The 23,866-nt window shown below is 39.3% G+C and overlaps 1 protein-coding gene and 1 long non-coding RNA gene across 3 annotated transcripts; both read right to left on the bottom strand.

Moving 5' to 3' along the window:
* Positions 1 to 636: 636 nt before the first annotated feature.
* Positions 637 to 5,140, bottom strand: LOC114558687 (uncharacterized). Its single transcript, XR_003692972.1, has 4 exons — positions 5,007 to 5,140; positions 4,024 to 4,086; positions 1,326 to 1,405; positions 637 to 754 (listed from the first exon to the last, which is right to left on the bottom strand). It is a non-coding gene; the product is annotated as an uncharacterized LOC114558687 (long non-coding RNA).
* Positions 5,141 to 12,054: 6,914 nt separating this feature from the next.
* agmat (agmatinase (putative)) lies at positions 12,055 to 22,651 on the bottom strand. Of its 2 annotated transcripts, none has more exons than XM_028583483.1 (7): positions 22,450 to 22,651; positions 18,376 to 18,578; positions 16,616 to 16,664; positions 15,752 to 15,947; positions 13,709 to 13,888; positions 12,891 to 12,975; positions 12,055 to 12,488 (listed from the first exon to the last, which is right to left on the bottom strand). In XM_028583483.1, exons 1-7 carry the CDS (start codon positions 22,554 to 22,556, stop codon positions 12,415 to 12,417), a joined length of 894 nt encoding a protein of 297 aa, XP_028439284.1. In that variant the 5' UTR covers positions 22,557 to 22,651; the 3' UTR covers positions 12,055 to 12,414. The 2 variants fall into 2 exon arrangements, with proteins under 2 accessions (XP_028439284.1, XP_028439283.1); XM_028583482.1 differs by lacking the exon at positions 22,450 to 22,651 and adding an exon at positions 21,265 to 21,638.
* Positions 22,652 to 23,866: the final 1,215 nt, after the last annotated feature.

Raw genomic sequence — 23,866 nt, 5'->3', positions numbered from 1 at the left:
AGGTTTGAAAGTTTACAAAGCAAAATAAAAAGGAACCAGAAATTTCCCAGATGAGCCTATGTAGAGTCTGAGTGTAAAATACAAAGCACTAAATGGTCAAGAGGGTTCAACAGGGCCCCAGATAATTGTGCTGGTATAATGAGAGAGGCTCGTCACTGGTGGCAAAATTTTCCTCAAGCATACAGTCCAGTGTCTCTACCTTTCAGGAGCCTGACAGGGTTTCACTCCAAGACATGTGCCCTGTGTTTGTCACATGGTCAAAGAGGCCTTAGGAAGACATCCATAGCAAGTCAAGTCTATATATAGCTGTGACTTGCATCTGACACAGGGGCGGAGCCAGACGTTGTAAACATTCAGGGCAGAGCCATGGATGTATTATAAGACCTGGATACAGAGTTCATGGCAGAGCTCGTTTCATTCCTTTTGTTTTTGAATATTTTTTTTTGGGCATTTCTAGTACTTTATTTGACAGGACAAATGAAGACAAAGGGGATAAAGGGAGGGGGAATTGGTGTTTTAAGCCCCCAACGTTGTCTTCCAGGGAGCACTGCCTGGAAGGCGCTTGGATTAGGCAATGGTTAGGGTTAAGGTTAGGTGCCTTGAAATCAACGGTCGCAGCGCTGCCTTGAAATCGACGTTGGGGGCTTAAAACACCATCGAGCAGGGGAATGACATGCACCAAAGGGCCACAGGTCGGTCTGTTGATTTGGCCTTCTTATACCTCCAGGGTCAGACCAGGAATGCTAGACAAGACCTTTGAAAAGTGGAGAGACAAAGGAATGACAGCTTTATGTACACTTGTAGATAAGCACCATTTATAATCATTTAGACAACTTAAAAATGAGTTTCTCACTAGAAATTAGGAAGGATATCTCATTGGAAGGGAATGATGTGATTGAGGTGCTGACAGGTTCGTATAAGCAAACTCCTTCAAGAATAGTCTCTAAACTGTACAAAGGTTTATTGAGGCAACAGGGAAGAAATACAGTGTATATAAAAGTGAAATGGGAAAAAGAATTTAACATGGAGTTGTCTGGGAGGGATTGGCAGTCCATATTTAAGACCCAACATACATCAACAAGGTTTTATTACACCAACAATTTAATATAAACAATAAGGTCAACGACAATATTGTTGGAGACAATGTGGGCAAATGAATGCCAACCACTCTCACATATTTTGGTCATGTATAAAAATACAGTCATTTTGGGAGGGGGTTCTGAGAGCCATGGGTGAAATTTTTGGATATAATATTCCTAATGAGCCGCAGTATGTATATCTAGGACTGATACCAGACAATGTTAATAGGTAAAGGAGACATATACCTGTTTAAGATCCTTTCTCTTGCGGCTAAGAAGGCCATTACAAGACGTTGGCTGAGAACTGACCCACCTGGTCTGAGCCACTGTAGAAGAAATTCGATCAATGGAACAAATTACCTATAGTCTACGAATTAAAATGGAGATATATGCTGACAAAATGGCACCTGTATTTTTGTACCTGTTTCTATTGATTGATTTGAAGGAAAAAATTATGTTTAAAAAAATATATAGATATATTTTTGAATGATTGATTTCCCAGTAAAAGAACCTTTGCTGAACCTCCTGCTCTATTGATTTGCCGATCCAGTCAGAGAAATTGAGGGGAAAAGACACACAGTTGAAGGTATTTTAAAACCCTCAAAGATTCAGGTTTTTGAGAAAACAATTGAGGCTGGACACCAGGCTGGACACCAGGATGTTATGGTGCGTTCTTTTTGTCTTGTAATTGCGACTAGTAGCTCGAGTGTGACGTCACATCCATGTCGGAAAACGAATAACCGCGGGTTGTTGCGTTCTTTTTGTCACACAATACTACGAGTCGGAGAAAAGATGGATTTTTGTAACATTTTTAGTAACATTTAGGATTCTATTCACCCAGTTATTGACATATTACACAAATATATTTCACAGTTTGATTCATGAAAATTACGTTTTGATTAACATAACGTTGGGCTACTGCTCGGCTTTCTGCTCAAGGCTCGGCTTAAAGCCGTTGTTGTCATATAGCAACCGAGCGTCTCAGCTACACAAGCTACAAAATAACTAATCAGGCGGTATTTATCTCCTAATAAGACTGTAGCGACATGCCTATAGGTAGCAGTATACAGTGCTATGTGTACAACTTCTTCATTTGGTTACAACAAAGACAAAAGTGCTTAAACTTGTATAAAACCACAATGTTTACTACGTGTGATGCACGACGTAGCCATCTTTGAAAGTGAACTCGGGGTCCTCTGAGTTCAGACGACTTGACAAGTCGTATATATGACCTCAGTGGCGTTCTTTTTGCAACTTCCGGTTCGTAACTCCAGAAAACAACTCGTAAATCGACTTCGGTGGACAAAAAGAACGCACCATTACTATGGCTCTGGCGTCCAGTTCATGGGACAGGCTCACACAGTTGCTGCTGGAGGACATCAAAGTGACATGCATCTGGTCATCTGCTCCACCAGTGGGAAGCAAAACCTCAACACATATTTCAAAACAAATGTTCCCTATGAGAGCAGTTTAAGTGCATGCATAACATTTGAATGTGGTAAGTAGGATTATCTGTTGCATCTTACCCCTGCTTTATCACTTTTATTGACGAGAATGTTTATTGTTAGCTACCCGTTCCACACGTAGCACACAAAGTAATTTGTGTTTGCCCTGCCATCGCCGCTGAGGTACTTTGTAATGTGCTGAACTGGGACAGGCTGTTCATCTACATCGTCCCCAGTACCAGAGAAGCGACTGTGACTCACCTATAAACATACTGTATTTATACACAGTATATACGAGCAGACAAAAATGTCTTACAACTCTTTTGGATCTGAATTTAAAAAAGGTCAGAGAGAGAGCTCTCGTTGGATTTTATTACATGTCAGTGGATGGAATACACTTTATGACTGCAGCCTCTGTGCACACGAAAACTGATATTTAATCAAAGGGGTGCTCCAGTGATTTAGTAGGAGGAAGGGCATGGGGGACTTGCCAGAGAAAAGATACAAATGGAAAGAATGGTCCAAATCTACGCATCGTATTTAAACAAAGAAGATTAGACCTAATCCTCAGAGATTTGTCTTTTTTTCCCCTTTGATTGGGCAATAAACAAGCCTGTAGTGTACTTTTCATGCCCCAAGTCCTTTCTGGCATTCCTGAAACGTAATTACACTCAACGTTTTACTTAATAAATGATTGGCAATTAAATGTGTTTATGGAAACATCCTGGACTGACTGACTGAGATTATCTTATTTTGGTAGAAATAGGACTGCTGTCACATAACGGAAACGTAGCCGGGTCAATTCCAACTGGGAATTTTAGACGCATGTCATATCCCCCTGTCTCACTCCCCCCTGTCTGCCTTTTTCACTGTAATGTTAATAAAGACAGAAATGCCAAATTATCTTAAAAAAAAAAATCTCTCCCTCAAGTACACAGTTCACACAGTAAACTTGAGCATTAAGTGCCCTCTACTGGAGTTAGAAGGGGCATTACACTGAAGACTAAAATGGCTTCTCCATGCAGTGGATATAGGACCAATCAAATAAAAGTAGAAATACAATTAAGTGTTCAGTGTTGCTGAAATGGATAGCATAATCTCATCAACAGACACCTCAAAACATCGCTCTTTTACTTCGAAGACAAACCAGAACAGAAATGTTCCCTATGAGACAGATTTCTTGACTTTAGTCTCTAATGTATCAAGCCTGAAAACACTAAAACCTACGCTTTCCACAATGCAACATAATAGGGACTTTTGTTTGACCTCCCCTGCCTGATAAATACCTTGTCTTCCTAAGTCTTTTAAACTGCCTGTCCCGAATTTCTACCGCAGGGTTTTTTTGTTATAAATTTGTAATCGTCAAGTTCCAGCCAAGATAACCATGACGGCCTAGACTTTGGAACGCTACAGGTGATGGAGCAACTTTTATTGCTAATGGCTCTGTTTATTGCAATCCAATATGGATTTCTCCATAAAAAATAAAGCACCGGTCTTACCTGAGTGCAGACAGCGTGACGCCCACATGGACATCATATTGTGAATCCGTCATGTTGGATTTGCTAAAATGTGAAGATAACAGTTTGTTTAAACAAGCTCAAACTTTTGGATTTTTTTTGCCTGAGAGTTTCAGGCATGAAAGCATACAACACAATTCTTACTTCCAAGGTTGTCTTGACTTGAATCCTTACTCCAGCTTTCCATGTTGTTTATCATAAAAACACTGCTTCACATAGGCTTTTGTTATCCATTTCATAGATCTGATAGACAATTTGATATTACACAAAGCAGAGTTAAAATATACTTAATATATAACTATGTATTCTTATACTTATGTATTTCTGTTGGTTTTCAGTGCATAAAAAACATTGTATTAAAGAAACAAAGAAACAATCAATCACATTGATGAGCAACAAATACCACCAGTGAGTTCATATCAGCGCTTTTATGCTGTCTGCGTGTTTGGGGCATAAGCCAAAATGTGCTCTATTGTTTGGGATTGTTGCTTTAATAAAAGAAAAAGGTTCCAAAGTACTTTTTAACAAAATCTTTGATGCAGGTCAAATTAATGACAAATAATATGGTTCTATTAAATAAACACAACTTAAAAGACTTATTTAAATGATTATTAATTGCTTAATTGTCAATGGACTCCATCATTTAATCCATGAGGTCACCTTCTTGAGATTTTGCTTATTATAAAATGCAATTATACTTTCGATATTTTGGTTGTTTCCTTTGCAAAAAATATATGTAATGGGGGCTAACCATACTGTATACAAAGACCAATTTTAAAGACAGTTATGGTATTTAATACTCCATTACTTAACTATTAAGTCATATATTGCTATTACTTAACCATTAACTATTCCATAGTAGCCTACTGAGATAAGAGACAGGGTAGCTGGTGAACACTAGCGTCACATTAAATGAGTGTGGCTGAGCGTTCACAACCCACAAACAAAAGAAAATTGACTCTTACCACGTCAGTCAGTCGGTGCCCTAAAATGTGCGCAATGATTCCACTCGTTTGTAAAACTGAAATTATACCTTCTTCGTGTAGAAACATTAGAAATTTGTTTTTCATGTCGTTTCTGCGCGCCTGGTCGAGTCATTTCCTTGTTTACATCCCCGTCTGCTGTGATTGGTCCACTAAAGAGAGCACGCGGAGAGAGGAAAAAAAAAAAACAGGGTAGGTTTGATTTTGTTTACCGAACACACACACATACACACACCCACACCCACACCCACACCCACACACACACACACACACACACACACACACACACACACACACACACACACACACACACACACACACACACACAGATGAAGCAGGCGGTGCAACCACGGGCCGAACTCGGCAGTATAGAAAGCTGTGAAAGTTTTTGTTAATCTTAATCATGACATCTCAACAGGATTATAAGTGTAATGACTGTTGCCATATTATTGAACTCACATGTATGTGAGTACCTAGCTTGCCCAGCCATATAGTCATTGTGCTATTTGCTGTTTTCACCTAACCGTCTTCACCACATGGCTTTATTGTAAAAGGCAGTGGTGGAAAAAGTACAAAAATACTGCATTTAAGTACAAATTTGACATACTACTTTATTGGAATAAAATAAAAATATTATTTTATGTTACTTTACACTCGTATTACACCATATTTAGGAGGGAAATATTGTGCCTTAACTTACACGTGACACTATATACATTTAATTTTTAAATTTTTAAATTTAATTATTAAATTTTTTTTTTATGATTTGACAAAATACAAAATGCTCTTTCATGTATTTGTTAGTGATAAAAACAGCTCATTCAAATCTTTGAGCGAATAAAATAATGAGTGGCTGCTTAGAGGTAGGCTACTACTACTTTTTATTTTTGTTCGTGAAGATAGTGTGTAACAAAAAGGTGACATATAGCGTAAGCAATAAACATGCGTAGACATACAGACAGTTACCAACAATATATACAGCATTTATGTTGAATGTTGGTATGATTTAAGATTGAATGTACAAATGTGCAAATCATATAACTACATCCATCTTCTTCTGATCCATCCTGATAAAAACTAAAATATGGGTGCTGAAGACATGTTCATCAAGATTACCACAATCTAAAAACCAATATAAAAAATGTGTAAGATTTCTGCACATATTGCTATTTGTTCTAACACACACACACACACACACACACACACACACACACACACACACACACACCTAATCCAGTAAAGACTAAAGTGCCAATTAATACCGTTATGGGCAGATTGATGACAGTCAGCCATACAGCAGTGGTTGCTTTGGTCATCCCCACGGCAGCTTTTACTTCCACAAATTCTTCCTTTCTACAGCAAGAACCAGAGGGACTTTGCTGACAGCAAGCACACATTGCACTTTATTCAGTACAGTATATCAACAACATGCAGCCTGACAGCAATAAGAGACCATTCCTGATAAAGATCACTGACTCTGTAAATCAAAAGGTTGGTGTGTGCATGTGTGTGTGTCCAAGGTGAGGGTGGGGTGAAAAACCCAGACATATTTTATCTACCTTTAAGGCTTTGATGCCTCTCTGCAATCTAAATTCCTAATTTGCAACACAGCACACACAGCACACTGATCTGAGGTTAAAGGAAAACATGGTTCTTTCAAGAAAATGCCTGCATTGATTATATTCTAATAATACTATGCCTATAACTGGCATTGGAGGAACACTGAATTCAGGCTTGGGGGTGAGGTAGGTCTGGGCGATATGACGATATATATTGTCAAAACAATAAACAAATGTCTATTATGTTAAAAACCCAGTGGCCAAACTGTGTTCTGGCAATAAACACCTTTAGGCCTTTATTGACAGGACAGCTGAAGACATGAAAGGAGAGAGAGAGGGGGGAATGACATGCAGCAAAGGGCCGCAGGTCGGAGACGAAACCGGGCCCGCTGCGCCGAGGAGCAAACCCCTACACCCACTCCACCAACTGAGCTATCCGGGCGCCCGAAGTCATTCATTTTTGACAATGTTATTCCATGATGTTGTAGTAAAGGAGGCAAGCAGGAAGTTTGTAATAATGATAACATTGCATAAGGAATGCATTGCATGAAGGATGACTAATGCATTGCAGTTGTACATACATCACATGTAGGTGCAAGGCTTTTGGAATACAGCATCAATGAAAAGATCACGCACACCAGAAAATGGACCCACAAATGCACGACTCAGGTGAGTAAAGTTCAATGGTTTTATTAGCATGCTAAAAAACCTTTCAGGCCACAGTGTCAAAGAAACGACAGGCAAAGGGCAATGGTCAAAAATCCAAGGGAAACAGGGAAAAACGCTCAAAGGCTGCACACTAAGGAATACAGACGATCTCGCACAGGAGTAAAGGAAAGACTGAACTTAAATACACACTAAATCAAAACCATAACCTTATTTTTTAAGTAGACAACTTTTCTATCACCATTGGATCTTCATCAGGCATTAAAACATTGCCTTTGTATATATCTAAGGTCATTTCTAACACAAACATCAATCATTTATCTCTACATCGCCATAGTTGGCATGTTTAACTTTTAAAAGCTTGTAATTTGACTTTATGGAGCAGAGCCTTTCAGAGGCCGCCTGGTGAACACAGACAAGCCCGTTGACCTATACAGCTGAATCCCAACAACAAGGAGCTTGAGAAAAGAACAGTTCTGCTTTCTTTTCCCCCAGGTTTGGTTTAATTATTCACTCGGTTTAGTTTCATTATTCACTCTTATCTCTGGACTGAACATGTTGCACTTTGTTCATTACAGCTTAACCTTACTGTTTTTTTCTACATGCTTGGGTTAGTTCTCTGCATGTAAAATAATGAAAAAGCACATTGGTATTTTACAAGCTGTCCTCCTGTCACCAGTTACATAGACAAAAGAGACCTATGCTTGGTCTTTTTAACATCCGTTCACACCTGATAATTCAGAGAAAATGACCAGGTGATGAAACATGAACCACATCATATTAGAGTTGTTTTAAGCTGTGCAGTTGGTATGAACTGGAATTGGAGTGGAATCCAATACCATGACATATCAGACAATTAAACACATACGTCTTTTACTAAGCAGCTAAAACAATGGATGATCAATAAATATATACATGTCAGCACTAGGCCTATTTATTATGTATGTATTCTGTATATGAACTTATTGTTGCCTCTTAGTCCACTATTGCTTTTACCGTCTCAACAGCCGTGTCTAATCTTTGTACTCAATGCGCTGTTTTATCTTGTAACCTGTTCTTTGTTTTGTTGCTAATCATTTTGCTTCTGTGCCATGTCTAGTTTTGTGCCAAGTTCTGCTTTGCTTGTTTTGTCAATCTTTTTTGTTTCTTTGCATTTTTTTTACCATTGATGCCACGGGACTACAGCTGAAAATAGCCTTTTGGCTAATTCTGGCTTTTTTAACCCATGTAAAATCATGCGTTTCATTAATTTGCACTGTCCCCTTCTTAAATAAACTGAATTGAACTTATTAACTGTAATGTATATCCTCCACTCAGATACTGCATCCTGCTGGTCACACACAATAAAGAGACCTTTTATTTTAGGAGCCAGGTTTTTTATTTCATTGGGCTCTACCAATAAAGAGGAAGTTTTGAGATTTGCCCATGAGTACCAACTGCAACAGCACCACGCATGCAGAACCAAGAGAGTGCAGTGACCACCGCAGGTACAGCCATACATGCCCAAAACAACTGCCAGATGCTAAGCATATGCTATAGCCTATATGTAGCAAACATAACAGGTATTTCAAGTTCTTAATGTTTTCCATACGGCATTGTATGTTAGAATATGATGGAATATGTGGAATTATGTGACATGACACATGAAAGCAAACTTGTGCTTGATTCATTTGTTTCGTCTGTAAAAATGTCGTTAATATAATTTTATTGGTACTGTGTTATACATGACATAATCAGGTCATCTATAGGACCTCAGATTATTATTTCATGTAAGTAAGCAGTGTTGGGGAGTAACGGAATACATGTAACGGCATTACGTATTCAGAATACAAATTATGAGTAACTGTATTCCGTTACAGTTACAATTTAAATAGTTGGTATTTAGAATACAGTTACGTTGTTAAAATCAATGGATTACATGACGATACTTCTGTTTCACGAGTTTATTCACTCTGAATAAATTAATGCAACTTAATGCGTTTTCCAGAAGCCCTGATATGAAATAGAAAAAAATAGCTATTTGCATGATCAGTCACAATGGAGTCGGAACCGGCACGACAGAGCCAGGGCAGCAATAAGTTTCTATCTTGGAAATTCAAACAGCATTTCACATTAAAGAACAAACAGGGACAATGAAATATAGCTAACTGTGCCGTGCAGCCTCTGCTTGCCAGCAACCAACCTCCTTTCAGCGTCCAAATTATGGTGCGTTCTTTTTGTCCACCGAAGGCAAGGCAAGGCAGCTTTATTTGTATAGCACATTTCAGCAACAGGGCAATTCAAAGTGCTTTACATAAAACATTAAAAACAATTTAAAAACATTAATAAACAAATTAAAAAAACATTAAAAGACAAGAATAAAATTGATAGTGCAGTATAAGAAATTAAAGTTAATAAAATAGATTATTTAAAGAAAAGCAACATGAAAAAGATAAGTCTTTAGCTTAGATTTAAAAGAACAGAGTTGCAGCGGACCTACAGGTTTCTGGGAGTTTGTTCCAAAGATGTGGAGCATAAAAACTGAACGCTGCTTCCCCCTGTTTAGTTCTGACTCTGGGGACAACAAGTAGACCTGTCCCAGACGACCTGAGAGGTCTGGTTGGGTCATAATGTAGTAGCAGATCAGAAATGTATTTTGGCCCTAAACCGTTTAGTGATTTATAAACCAGTAAAAGTATTTTGAAATCAATTCTTTGAGGCACTGGAAGCCAGTGTAGAGACTTCAGTACTGGAGTGATGTGATCCACTTTCTTGGTTTTAGTAAGGACTCGAGCAGCAGCGTTCTGAATCAGCTGCAGCTGTCCGATTGATTTTTTTAGGGAGACCTGTAAAGACACCGTTGCAGTAGTCAAGTCTACTGAAGATAAAAGCATGGACAAGTTTTTCCAGATCCTGCTGAGACATAAGTCCTTTAACCCTTGATATATTTTTAAGGTGATAATAGGCCGATTTTTTAATTATGTTAATGTGGCTTTTAAAATTCAGGTCTGAGTCCATGACTACACCAAGATTTCTGGCTTTGTCTGTTGTTTTTAACATTGTCGTTTGAAGCTGAGCGTTGACTTTCAATCGTTCCGCTTTTGCTGCAAAAACGACCACCTCCGTTTTTTCTTCATTTAATTTAAGAAAGTTCTGGCACATCCAATCATTAATCTGTTGAATGCACATATTTAATTGTTGTATTGGGCTATAGTTCCCTGGCGATAAGGTTATGTAAATTTGTGTGTCATCCGCATAACTATGGTAACTTATTTTGTTGTTTTCCATAATCTGAGCATGTAGATGTTGAACAGAAGAAGCCCCAGAACTGAGCCTTGGGGAACTCCGCACGTCATATTTGTATGCTCAGATATATAATTACCTATAGACACAAAGTAGTCCCTATTCTTTAAATAAGATTCAAACCACTTTAGTACTGAGCCAGAAAGACCAACCCAGTTTTCCAATCGGTCAAGCAATATGTCATGGTCTACCGTATCAAATGCAGCACTGAGATGAAGTAATACTAAGACTGAAATTTTGCCACTATCTGTGTTTAAGTGGATGTCATTAAAGACTTTAACAAGAGCCGTCTCGGTGCTGTGGTGTGGTCGAAAACCTGACTGGAAGGCATCAAAACTGTTGTTTAGCAATAAGAAAAAGTTGATTTACGAGTTGGTTTCCGGAGTTACGAACCGGAAGTTGCAAAAAGAACGCCACCGAGGTCATATATACGACTCGTCAAGTCGTCTGAACTCAGAGGACCCCGAGTTCACTTTCAAAGATGGCTACGTCGTGCATCACACGTAGTCAACATTGTGGTTTTCTACAATTTTAAGAACTTTTGTCTTTGTTGTAACCAAATGAAGAAGTCGTACACATAGCACTGTATACTGCTACCTATAGGCATGTCGCTGCAGTCTTATTAGGAGTTAAATACCGCCTAATTAGTTATTTTGTAGCTTGTGCAGCTGAAATTGGCTGGAGACGCTCGGTTGCTATATGACAACAATGGCTTTAAGCCGAGTCTTGAGCAGAACAGTAGCCTAACATTAACGTTAATCAAAACGTAATTTTCATGTATCAAACTGTGAAATATATTTGTGTAATATGTCAATGAATAGAATCCTAAATGTTACTAAAAATGTTACAAAAATCCATCTTTTCTCCGACTCGTAGTATTGTGTGTCAAAAAGAACGCAACAACCCACGGTTATTCGTTTTCCGACATGGATGTGACGTCACACTCGAGCTACTAGTTGCGATTACAAGACAAAAAGAACTCACTATTACTCCACTTCCAACCTGAAGAAGCATCTTAAAGTAAGTTATTTTTTTAATTTGCCAAGAGTAGTCGTCTGCTGTAGTTTTACTGGTCACCTTGCTATTTTAACATTGACCTGCGACTTTACATTCTCCTAGGTGCTGATTTACTAGCTCCAGAGCCGTTTAAAGACTGACTAGCCCCGTTTGACATGCTAACGTTAGCTAAAATTAGCTCGTGGTAGCTTAGACCGCGGTTAGATTTTTGTAGTATGCAGTTCGGGACTACCAATACAATAATCTGTCTGCTTGTTCAGGTACACATTCAGCTAGTTGGAATAAAAAGAACACACCATTATAGGCCTGTTTAGTAAACTGGATGGGATGGCCGCATTCCTACACTTATAAACGCAATTCAATGTGGAAGTAATCCTGAAGTAATCCAAGTATTCAGAATACGTTACTCAGATTGAGTAACGTAACGGAATACGTTACAAATTACATTTGTGGGCATGTATTCTGTAACGAAATACGTTTTGAAAGTATCCTTCCCAACACTGTAAGTAAGTAGTAAGTAAGTAAGTAAAGTTTATTTATAGAGCGCATTTCACAGATAAAAACCACAAGTACAGTACAACCAAGTATGCAGCTTGAAAGATGAGAATATTTTGGACTTTGATTTATCAAAACGCTTTTTACAAGCTAGTGTACATGATGTCTGCTACAGTCGAGTTTCAAAGGGTCTTCAATAGTGCATTCATCATCTTGATGGTTGCAATGAAATGCAATGTTTATCGATTCAAACTTTTAAATGTATATGTTGGGTAATTTGCCTTCCTTACCGGTTTATTCAGCAGGGCAGGCTGCTCAATTGATTATTATGAACAAACTACCTGTTCTGTTGTGTGTGTAGTCTGTAATGATCAGTAGTATTTCATTTTTGGGAGCACGCACAACATTTCAAAAAGAAGGTTGGCACCAGTCAGTGCAGTGTTTCCTGTTGAGAAAAAAAAAAGAATAAATAATAATTGTATGAATATAAAATATACAAATGTAGAGCTGCAAAGATTAATGGATTAGTTGTCAACTATCAAATTAATCACCAATTTTTATAATCGATTTGAGTAAAGATTGAGTAAAAATTCTCTGATTCCAGCTTGTTAAATGTGAATATTTTCTAGTTTCTTCTCTCCTCTGTGACAGTAAAGTGAATATCTTTGAGTTGTGGACAACACAAGACATCTGATGACGTCATCTTGGGCTTTGGGAAACGGACATTTTATAGACCAAACAACTAATCGATTAATCAAGAAGCTAATCGACAGATTAATCAACAATGAAAATATTCCTCAGTTGCAGCCCTATATCAATTTGAAGAGAAATAAAATGTAGCAAGTACCTGTGGTGTCGTAGGGTGGAGACACCTCCACCAGATCACATCCAACAAGGTTTAGACCACGACAGCCCCGAATAATCTCAACTCCCTAAACCCAACCAGAATAACCAAAATATATTAGTAGTCATACAGCCGAGAAGATAAACAACCACAGAAAAGGCACTTGTTTTGAAAAAGAACCTCCTAAAAGTACTTGGAGTTACAGTACTTGTGTGGAACTACTGGACTTACATGTGTACTCGTAATAGGATAAGATTGTTTAAAGTGCTCATATTATGCTTTTTGGCTTTTCCCCTTTCCTTTATAGTGTTATATATCTTTTTTGTGCACGTTATAGGTTTACAAAGTAAAAAAGCCCAAAGTCTCCCCAAAGGGACTTAAGTCTGGTAATTACCACCTCCAACAGAAAACACTGTCCACAAACTGCTCCAAACAGCTCTATAGTAGTCCAGCCTTTACTTCAGAGACAAACGTGGTCACTTTGTAACACACGTTATAATGCTCACCTAGCTGCTAGCGTAGCACGCCCTCATACTCTGCTTCTGACTGGCTAGTAGTCCTTACCTAGCGACTGCGAATGTGTAACTCCCAACAAAGATGGAACAGAAGTGTGATGTCTCACTCTGTAGCTAAAACAGAGAGCTCAACACACAGGGTGAAAAGAAGTGCAGTACAACAAAAATATGGTGTTTTTTGAAAATAAAACCATGTAAACCTATTCTGATATAACCTCTAAATACAATTATGAACCTGAAAATGAGCATAATATGAGCACTTTAAGATTAAAGTCATAGAAGACAGTTTACAGGAACCATGTTTACCTGTATGGGAGTAAGCCCTGCTATCTCTGGTGTGCCTGTTCCCGGGGCAAAACCCGGGTCAAGAGCATCGATGTCGAAGCTGAGGTATACTGGACCGCCGCCCATCTGACCTCTGACCTCAGCCATCACAGGTGCAAGAGATTTGAACCAAAACTCTTCCGCTTGTACCACACGGAAACCCTGCACAATATACACATTCTATTTTTACTTAAAGGGAACAACAGGGTTTCCCCCAGTATATTGCAAGCCTGGTGGCACACTGGGTCAGTTTTCCTGGGCACCCCCAAAGAACCCCCTCAAGGACCCCTGGGGGTCCCGGGACCCCACTTTGGGAACCACTGACTTACAGTGGGGGAAATAAGTATTTGACCCCTTGCGGATTTTGCAGGTTTGCCCACTTACAAAGAATGCAAAAATCTACAATTTTAATCATATGTACATTCTAACAGTGAAAGACAGAATCCCAAAGAAAATTCCAGAAAATCACATCATATGAATTTATTAAAATTGATAACCATCTGATGAGGAAAAACAAGTATTTGACCCCCTGGACAAACAGCAAGTATTCTGGCTCCTACAAGCCAGTTAGTCTTTCTTTAAGACACAGTCCCAATCCGAACCAATTATCTACATCAAATATACCTGCCTCACCTCGTTACCTGTATAAAAGACACCTGTGAACACCCAAACAACCAGCATCCAACATCACTACCATGGGCAAGACCAAAGAGCTTTTCTACGGACATCAGGGACAAGATTGTTGATCTGCACAAGGCTGGGATGGGCTACAAGAGAATCGGAAAGCAACTTGGAGAGAAAAGATCAACTGTCAGTGCAGTTATCAGGAAATGGAAGAAGCACCACACCACCGCCAACCTCCCTCGGTCTGGGCCTCCACACAAGATCTTGCCTCGTGGGGTGTCCCTGATCATGCGAACGGTGAGGAATCATCCCAAAACCACAAGGGGGGAACTGATGAATCAACTGAAGGCAGCTGGGACCACAGTTACAAAAGAAACGGTTGGTAAACACACGCCGTCATGGATTGAAATCCTGCAGCGCACGCAAGGTCCCCCTGCTCAAGAAGAAACATGTACAGGCCCGCATGAAGTTCGCCATTCACCACCTGGACGACTCAGAAGAGGCCTGGAAGAAGGTGATGTGGTCAGATGAGACCAAAATAGAACTTTTTGGCCTCAACTCAACTCGTCGTGTTTGGAGGGCAAAGAACACCGAGTACAACCCAAAGAACACCATCCCCACCGTCAAGCATGGTGGTGGCAACATCATGCTTTGGGGATGTTTTTCAGCCAAGGGGACGGGACAACTCCATCGTATTGAGGGGAGGATGGACGGGGCCATGTATCGTGGAATTCTGGACTGACATCTCCTTCCCTCAGTGAGAGAGCTGAAGATGGGTCGAGGATGGGTGTTTCAGCACGACAACGACCCTAAGCACACCACCAAAGCAACAAAAGAGTGGCTGAAGAAGAAGCACATCAAGGTTCTGGAGTGGCCTAGCCAGTCTCCAGACCTGAATCTGATTGAAAATCTTTGGAGGAGCTTAAAATTGAGTTGCCAGGCGACAACCTCGGAACCTGAATGATTTGGAGGCTGTCTGCAGGGAGGAGTGGGCCAACATCCCTGCCGAAATGTGCACAAACTTTGTCACCAACTATAAAAACCGTTTGACATCTGTGCTGGCCAATAATGGCTTTTCTACAAAATATTAACATGTTGTTTGTCCAGGGGGTCAAATACTTGTTTTTCCTCATCAGATGGTTATCAATTTTAATAAATTCATATGATGTGATTTTCTGGATTTTTCTTTGGGATTCTGTCTTTCACTGTTAGAATGTACATATGATTAAAATTGTAGATTTTTGCATTCTTTATAAGTGGGCAAACCTGCAAAATCAGCAAGGGGTCAAATACTTATTTCCCCCACTGTATACAATGCAGTAAAACCAGAATGTTGGCACTGGTCTGGCATTGCCCTACTGTATGTTCTATCTAGCAGAGCTGCAGTATTGTAGCGGGTACCTGCGCCCGGCTCCATTCATAGGAATCTGGAGAGTAGCCTGAACCGCGCAGCCCGATCTGAACCACTCTCTTGCAGTCCAGTAGCCCTTCCTCCACACAACGTCTGAATGGAGTCCCATGTCCAATCTTCTCCCCCAAGACCACATCACTTGTGTCAGCATGAGCATCCACGTGGATCAGCCCCACTGGGCCATGCCTGACAAATTATTACACAACAGGCTGAGTGAGGCAAAGACAACAGGATGTGAAAATAATAATAATAATAATAAATTGAATTTATATAGCGCTTTTCAAGAACTCAAAGTCTTAAATGGTTAAATGGTTAAGAGGTAGATAAAGTTAAGAGTTCAGGTTGATGTGGGCATACAACTACAAACAATAGGCCTCATTCACCAATATCTTCCTAAGTTTTCTCTTAAATATGTTCTTAAGAAGGTTTCTAAGAAAAGTTTACGCCAGATTCATGACAACAAATGATCAGAAATACATTACAGTACAATACTATCATTGTACACGACTGTAGAATTAAATAAAATACAGTAAGCAATCATTTGGAGCAAATTATCACTCAAATTCACTCAATTTAATGTACTTTGGGTTTTGGACTGTTGGTCATACAAAACAAGACATCTGTAGATCTCACCTTGAGCTCTCAGAACTTATGTCTTTTTTACTTCTTGTAGAATAAATGATGAATCAATTAATCTTAAAAAAAGAATTAAAGGATTAATTGATAATGAAAAGAACCCTAATCTCTTTACATTTTTGTCCACTGTGGAATCAAGGAAAAAGTCATGTCTAAACTTGTCCAGGCAATGTGAACTGATCATATATAGCGTGTGGCAACCCTGGCAATGAACTTACTTCTCAGCAACAGCTTGCAGGATTGGATATGCAATTGTGTGATCACCACCTGCAGACACCAACAACAAACATGAACAACAGTTTATTAGGATATTTAAATGGCTAATAATGGTACTAACATATTAACAAAAAAAACTATGACATATTTACAGATAGACAGACATATAGACAGATTATTGTCATTCAAGCATGTTAAAAACATGAAGGAATGAAATTTGCTACACAGACTCAGCAGAGTACACAATAAATAACACGAGTCTTGGCTAGAATAAAATAATATATACACAATCTAAAACCTATACTAAACAGAACACAGTTAAAAACCGAGCAACAGTTAAAAGAATAGTGCATCAGTAAGCAAAAAAGTGCAGAGGACAGACTTCCACCGGCTGTGTAACGGCGGCGGAGTCATTAGGTTTCCATTAAAGTCAATGTGTGTATTTCCACTGACTGCAGAGCGGCTGCGTTCTGACTCCGGCACAGCTCCGGCGGTCCACAGCCCTCCAGAGCAGATACACAGAGCTTCTGGGGAGCTCCGCAGCTATTCAGCACACGGCAGATAGTGTGGGACAGGAAGTCGAGCACAGAAACAAAATAAACATCCGGTTCATTTTCAAATAATTTTCAAAATAAAATACACCGTGCTCACGGCGGATCATATTTCCCTGGACTACACCTTGAAAACACAGCACAGATTTGTTTCCCCTCTACTCTTCCGGATGGAAACTAACTGGTGTTTGTTTTGTGGTTCTATTCTACGTGAATTTGTGACTACAGCGGTCAGTCATGGCCTCAGCCGTGCCGCAACAAATCCGGACCTAGTGGGTACTGACGGACGGCGGAGCACGCAGCGGAGCCGGTCCGCAGACGTTCTGCATTCAGTGGAAATCCAGAAATCTGTGAGTTGATGCGCCTCACAGCCTCTGGGAAGAAGAGGAAATAACTGTATGTCAAATAGAAATAGTCTTTGTATACTGTAGGTTACAGGTCTTTTACACTCATTTGGGTTATGCAAGGTTTGTGGGTTTTTGTAATTATTTGTATAACACCTATGGCAAAACTTAATACAAAATAAATAAATAAATTAAATAAAAGAATAGTGCATCAGTAAGCAAAAAAGTGCAGAGGACAGACTTAAGTATGTGGGTTGATAAGCCTCACAGCCTCTGAGAAGAAGCTGTACTTTAGCCTTGTTGTTTTGGTTTTCAGGCTGCACAGCTACCTTCATAGTCTTGTATTGCCAGACCTTCCTCCACAGCGCTGCGGGGGAAGTTCTGGCTAGTCCACACATTATTGCGGGATGGGAGAAAAACATGCTCTGGTTTATTGGCATCTCTTTACACCAATCAAAGTCGTCATGGGTGGCGCTAAGGGAGCCACGGTGTCTCTGCAAAGTAGCCTTGAGAAGGAACATGTTTTGGTGGAACGTGAACGTTCAAAAAGGTTGTTTTAGTCGTGCAACAGAAAACTCAGATTGGACAGATAGTCTAGCTAGCTGTCTGGATTTACCCTGCAGAGATCTGAGGAGCAGTTAACCATAGTCCTCAGAAACCCACCGGAGTTTAGAACACCAACACAAAGAAAGAGGAAGGTAACTGACATCCGGCCTAAAATGAAGGACATCCGGCGTAATTTCCGGCGGTACCTGAACAATCCAGGAAGTGGAACGTCCTTGATATGGACTACTATCTTGACTGTCTGTGTGAGGTGAAAAAAAATTACTTAAACACGTTTCTTTGTGATCCTGTAGTCACTCTCACCCATAGTCAGAGGAATACAGCCGGTAGCCAGGATCTTTCTGTAGGCCTCCCTGATGCGTTTGCAGGTGTCCTTCAGGTCATACACATTCACATTGACGTCCCCAATATCAGCCACCATGAGGGACTCGTAAGGCGCTGCCCTGGTGCCACTGTTGTAAGATCTCAACATGGCAGATTCCACTCGGATCTGCCGGGGGCCAAACCTGCAGCGATGAAGGGAAGAAAATACCAGTTTAATGTCAGTGCTGTAGAGCAGACTGGAACGTTTGGGACTGTTATTACAGTATTAACAATGTACGTTTACTCAAGTACAGGGGCGGGGCAGTGGGGTGGCTTCTGGGGCTCCAGCCCCGAATGTTGACTCAAAAGCCCAAAATCCTTTTAGGTAAATGTTCTTCTGTTGCCCTAATATTCAAATCGCAGTATTGAAGACCACATTTACTTAGCATTGCTGGGGATCTTTAATTTGCAATTAGAGCAGCCCAGATTATTATGAGATTTGGATTCAAATGTAGCCGGTTTGTCAGCTAAACATTCATTATGTGAACTGTACTACTCATAGTAAAACAAAAATGAGTTTCAAGATTTGTAATGCTCGTTTATGCCAAATTCCTACCTTACCTGTCATGTAACTATGTAAATAGAAACAAGTTTTGCCTCTTTTTAGGAAGGAGGAGGGAAAATTCATCCTCATTAATTGTGTTCTGGTTTCAGAATGATTAAGACAGTTGGATACAAAACAGAATATAGGTTCTACAGGATCATGTTTTTTCCCCAAATGATGTACGGATTATCAGGCTTATATATATATATATATATATATATATATATATATATATATATATATATATATATATATATATATATAGTACAGGTCAAAAGTTTGGACACACCTCATTCAATGCGTTTCTTTATTTTCATGCCTATTTACATTGTAGATTCTCACTGAAGGCATCAAAACTATGAATGAACACATATGGAATTATGTACTTAACAAAAAAGTGTGAAATAACTGAAAACATGTCTTATATTTTAGATTCTTCAAAGTAGTCACCCTTTGCTTTTTTGATAACTCTGATGAGGTAGTCACCTGAAATGGTTTTCACTTCACAGGTGTGCACTGTCAGGGTTAATTAGTGGAAGTTTTTCCCCTTATTAATAAAAAAAGCTAAGGGTGACTACTTTGAAGAATATAAAATATAAGACATGTTTTCAGTTATTTCACACTTTTTTGTTAAGTACATAATTCACTGTGTGTTCATTCATAGTTCTGATGACTTCAGTGAGAATCTACAATGTAAATAGTCATGAAAATAAAAAGGAAACGCATTGAATGAGAAGGTGTGTCCAAACTTTTGAACATAAATACATACATACATAGCTGCTCATGAGTATAGGAACCCATGCTAAAGTTGACTAAAAAGAGGAAAAAAAATTAATTTAAAAAAAATCATCTTTAGGATTTTTTTTTTAGCAGTGGGGGAAGGTCCGAACCACCCCCGAAACGGAACTGACACTTCGCTGCAACACAAACCAATATATTTATTCATCTCTATTCTCACACACACACACACACACACACACACACACACACACACACACACACACACACACACACACACACACACACACACACACACACACACACTTTCAGTTGTGATTGAACTGTATTTTTTGAGTTACAATACAGGACAACTTTGATCTTGACATATAGGCTAAGCATTCTGTAGCAAATAACAATAAACCCACTATTAATGACATTATCTTAATGCAGTGCAACTACTTCAGCATGTAAATAATGCACCTAAAATACAAACGTGAGCAAGGGCGTTCAGCAATCGCTATAATATCGAATCAACAGCCACGTGCAATTTAGCTAGCAGGTGAAGAATACAAATAACAAAAAACACCAGTTAACTTAACTTAAATTAGCAAGCCCAGGCTTAAATGAACTGACAACATAAGTTATACGACTTACCACACACACACACACACACACACACACACACACACACACACACACACACACACACACACACACACACACACACACACACACACACACACACACACACACACACACACACACACACACACACACACACACACACACACCTCGGAAGCCCTGTTCTTTGTGTTCACAAGCTCTGTTTATGCATGTCAAATAGTCTTTGTATACTGTATGTTACATGTCTCTTACACTCATTTGGGTTATGTAAGGTTTGTGGGTTTTTTGTAATTATTTGAATAACGCATATGGCAAAACTTAATAAAAAAAACAACAACAACATAGATATAGATATGTTTTATATCTATGGGTTGAACAATCTCCCTGTGGGAGCATTCCCCCGGACACCCCACCCCCCCCAGGTTTGGGCTGAGTCCCTAATGTATACTACGTCTGGCTACGGTCCATTTCATGACACTTCTACAGCACTACATATGACAGGGAAATATTGTACTTTTTCCTACTTTACATTCATATGACAGCAATACTACATTGTTACTTTTCAGGTTAAGCTTTAACATGCAACGCATGATGACGTTAATACAATATGAAGCACTGGTATAAACTACACCAGCAATATTTGGAAGTTGTTATCTTTACCTTGAGAATAGTATATGATAAATATAACACTCTAAATGTTACCAATCTGCACAATGCAAATTGAACGCAGGACTTATCCTTGTAATGTAGGCTACTTGTAATGCTGCTTTTAATGTACTTAAAAGTACAATATACCACCACTACTTTCACTACTGATAATGTATTATGTGCTTGTATATAATTAAACTTGTAAATAATAAAAACATTGTAATAGTGACCTTTCTTGTTGCAGGCACTATACATGGCCAGCAGCAACAGGTAGCTGCAGAGAATACCCGCACCTTGCTCCGGGTCGGTTGGAGGTCCCGGTATCAATTGGGACCCCGATAAACGCCGCGTCTAGCCCGTCCGCTGTCTCCTGGAAAGGTAACTTGGCCATGGTGGGGATCCCCGACACTCTGGCAACAAACTCGGCGCTCGGTGGCACATTGTACCTTTTCCCCGAGCACTTTCGGTTGGGGTAGAGAACCGACGTTTGACGAGGTAGAAAGAAGAAGTCCGCTGCAGTCCCACTAGCAGTGCGAGGTATAGTAAGGGTTCTCCAAAATGAAAACATACTTGCTGTGAGTTCTGAGCGTGACATGAAGCGGCGTAAGTTGTGATGACACAGTTCACTCCAGCTGCTACTTTAAGTGTTTCCCTACGGTGGCCTAGACGGTTCAACACAAATCCAAAAGCCACAACACAAACACATAGGGCCCTATTTTAACGATCTAAAACGCAAGTATCAAACGTGAAATGCAAGTAGCTTTGTGGGCGGATCTCGGGCGCTGTTGCTATTATACAACATTGAGTGAATGAACAACATTGAGTGAATGAACAAGTACAGGAAAAGAAGAGAGGAATACGGTGGGGAAAATGCTACAATTAAAAAAAAAGCAATACAAATAAGATTTACCACTGGCACCACTGGTTATAAAACCCTCCAGCAAATGCAGATTCCACTGCCTAACATCCGCACGCTGCAAAGGAGGATGCAGCATTTAAAGCTGGAGCCAGGAGTTTTGGGGGTTAGTGTTTGAGATGCTGAGTGTTTAATAAAAACAATCCTCTCCACATCTATCAGGCAAGGTTTGTGGAACGAAAAACAAGTGGGAGCAAGTATGAATAAGAGCAACAAAATAGAGCCATAAATAAAACAAAGTTAGTCATGTGTGGAAAAAGAACAACAAATGTATGAACAGGTTTGCTGTGTATCTTAATTGAAAAACAAGAACAAAGTGAAGGAACAGGGAGGAATAGTATGATTAATTGTGATTAATAAACCAAAAAAATCCTCCATATATATCAGGCTGAGGTTAAGGATTGCAAAGTGCATCAGAGCTGAAAGGAAGGACAACAATATTAATAAAGGATACCTGGCATAAGTAGAAATATAACAGTTAACGGAGTGTGGAACAAAAAACAAGTGTGAACGAGAAAGAACAACAAATGTGTAAACAAATATTAAGAACAAGCATCCTAACCATTTGGGGCGGAACCTGTGATGGCCACGACAACGATACAGGAGGTCCAGCAAGATCTGTAGGGCAGTTCCTCTCGACAACGCATACTGTGGAGACATCCTCTTCATCTGTGTCCTGGACACTAAAAAGCAGATGAAGCGAAATAGGGCGAAAACCGATTCAACAATGGACACAGCAGTCACCAGCAGCCACTACCAGCTGTCGCCACCAGCAGCCATTTTAACATATGTCATTGTCATACGTCACTTACTGATATTTTTTGTGTGGAATAATTTGTATTCATACATGTAATCCAACAGCCATTTCAAGGGTATAATTAAACAAACGCTACCTTATTTCAACTAGCTGCTATATAATTAATGTTAACCAGCATTTTAGTTAGCAATAATTAGCCTGTGCCTATGTTATCTCCTTACATATTACCTAGGCTCTCCGTCTATGCAAGATTCGGAATGATTAATATTTCTCTTGTCCCAGCTACCAGAAGCCTTACAACTTTCAGGCAGTTTGCTCACGTCACATCTACACATTTTCAATGTAAATTATTACAATTGCGCACCTTCAATTTACGTCCAAAAAGTGCTGTTTTTGCCGCTGACAGTTTTAAATTAATATTCTAATTGTCGTACAACATTATAGAGATAGACCTTTTTATTACAGTGTAACATGAAACAGCCCAAAAATCACCATCACCAAACCCACCAGACTACAAGTACTGTTTAGGATCTTACTCTTTAACAAATAGATCTATCTCTGTAGGGATCTTTTCCATAACGTTGTCAGACACTTAGAATAATAATCTGAGCTTGACAGTGGCAAAAAAAGAACTTTTGGTGGACACTAACTGACCATGCACAGTTGCCACGGTTCAACACAAATACAAAAGCTAGGCCTACAACACAAATACAAAAGTTACAACACAAATGCAAAAGCTACAACACAAATACAAAAGCCACATCAAAAATACATAAGCGACAATGGAAGTGAGTGACAATGGAAGTGTGCAAATTAAGTTGATACAGACAAAAGTTGAGTCATGTAAGCAATCGACATAGACAGACAGACATAGACATAGACAGCAAAGGTGTGTAAAGTACTAGAGACCCATACTTGAGTAAAAGTACAAGTGCTCTATCAAAAAAGTGACTTGAGTAGAAGTAGAAGTGCTCTTTAAGCACCACACTTAAGTGGAAGTATTAAAGTATTCAACATTTTTTGTACTTAACTTGTAAGTATTGCAAGTAGTTTATTTTAAAATGTACTACTCAAGTATTGAAAGTAAAAGTACAAGTACTGTGTTATTTAGTTATTAAAGAAAGCAGTCAAAAGTTTAAATATCGTATTGTTTAAATTATGTCAAATGTTTAGCCAAGGCTGTAGCCAAAGGAATTAACAAATATCAAATATATTATATTAA

This window comes from Perca flavescens, chromosome 7 (assembly GCF_004354835.1).
Source record: "Perca flavescens isolate YP-PL-M2 chromosome 7, PFLA_1.0, whole genome shotgun sequence".
NCBI classification, from domain to species: Eukaryota; Metazoa; Chordata; class Actinopteri; order Perciformes; family Percidae; genus Perca; species Perca flavescens.
This window is presented reverse-complemented; position numbering and strand designations above follow the sequence as displayed.

Coding starts and splice junctions, on each gene's coding strand:
- agmat (XM_028583482.1), bottom strand. CDS start 21,566: ATGTCACGCTCAGAACTCACAGCAAGTATGTTTTCATTTTGGAGAACC. Junction 18,579..21,264: donor TCCAACCGACCCGGAGCAAG/GTGCGGGTATTC, acceptor TCATCGCTGCAG/GTTTGGCCCCCGGCAGATCC. Junction 16,665..18,375: donor CTGTATTCCTCTGACTATGG/GTGAGAGTGACT, acceptor TGGTGTCTGCAG/GTGGTGATCACACAATTGCA.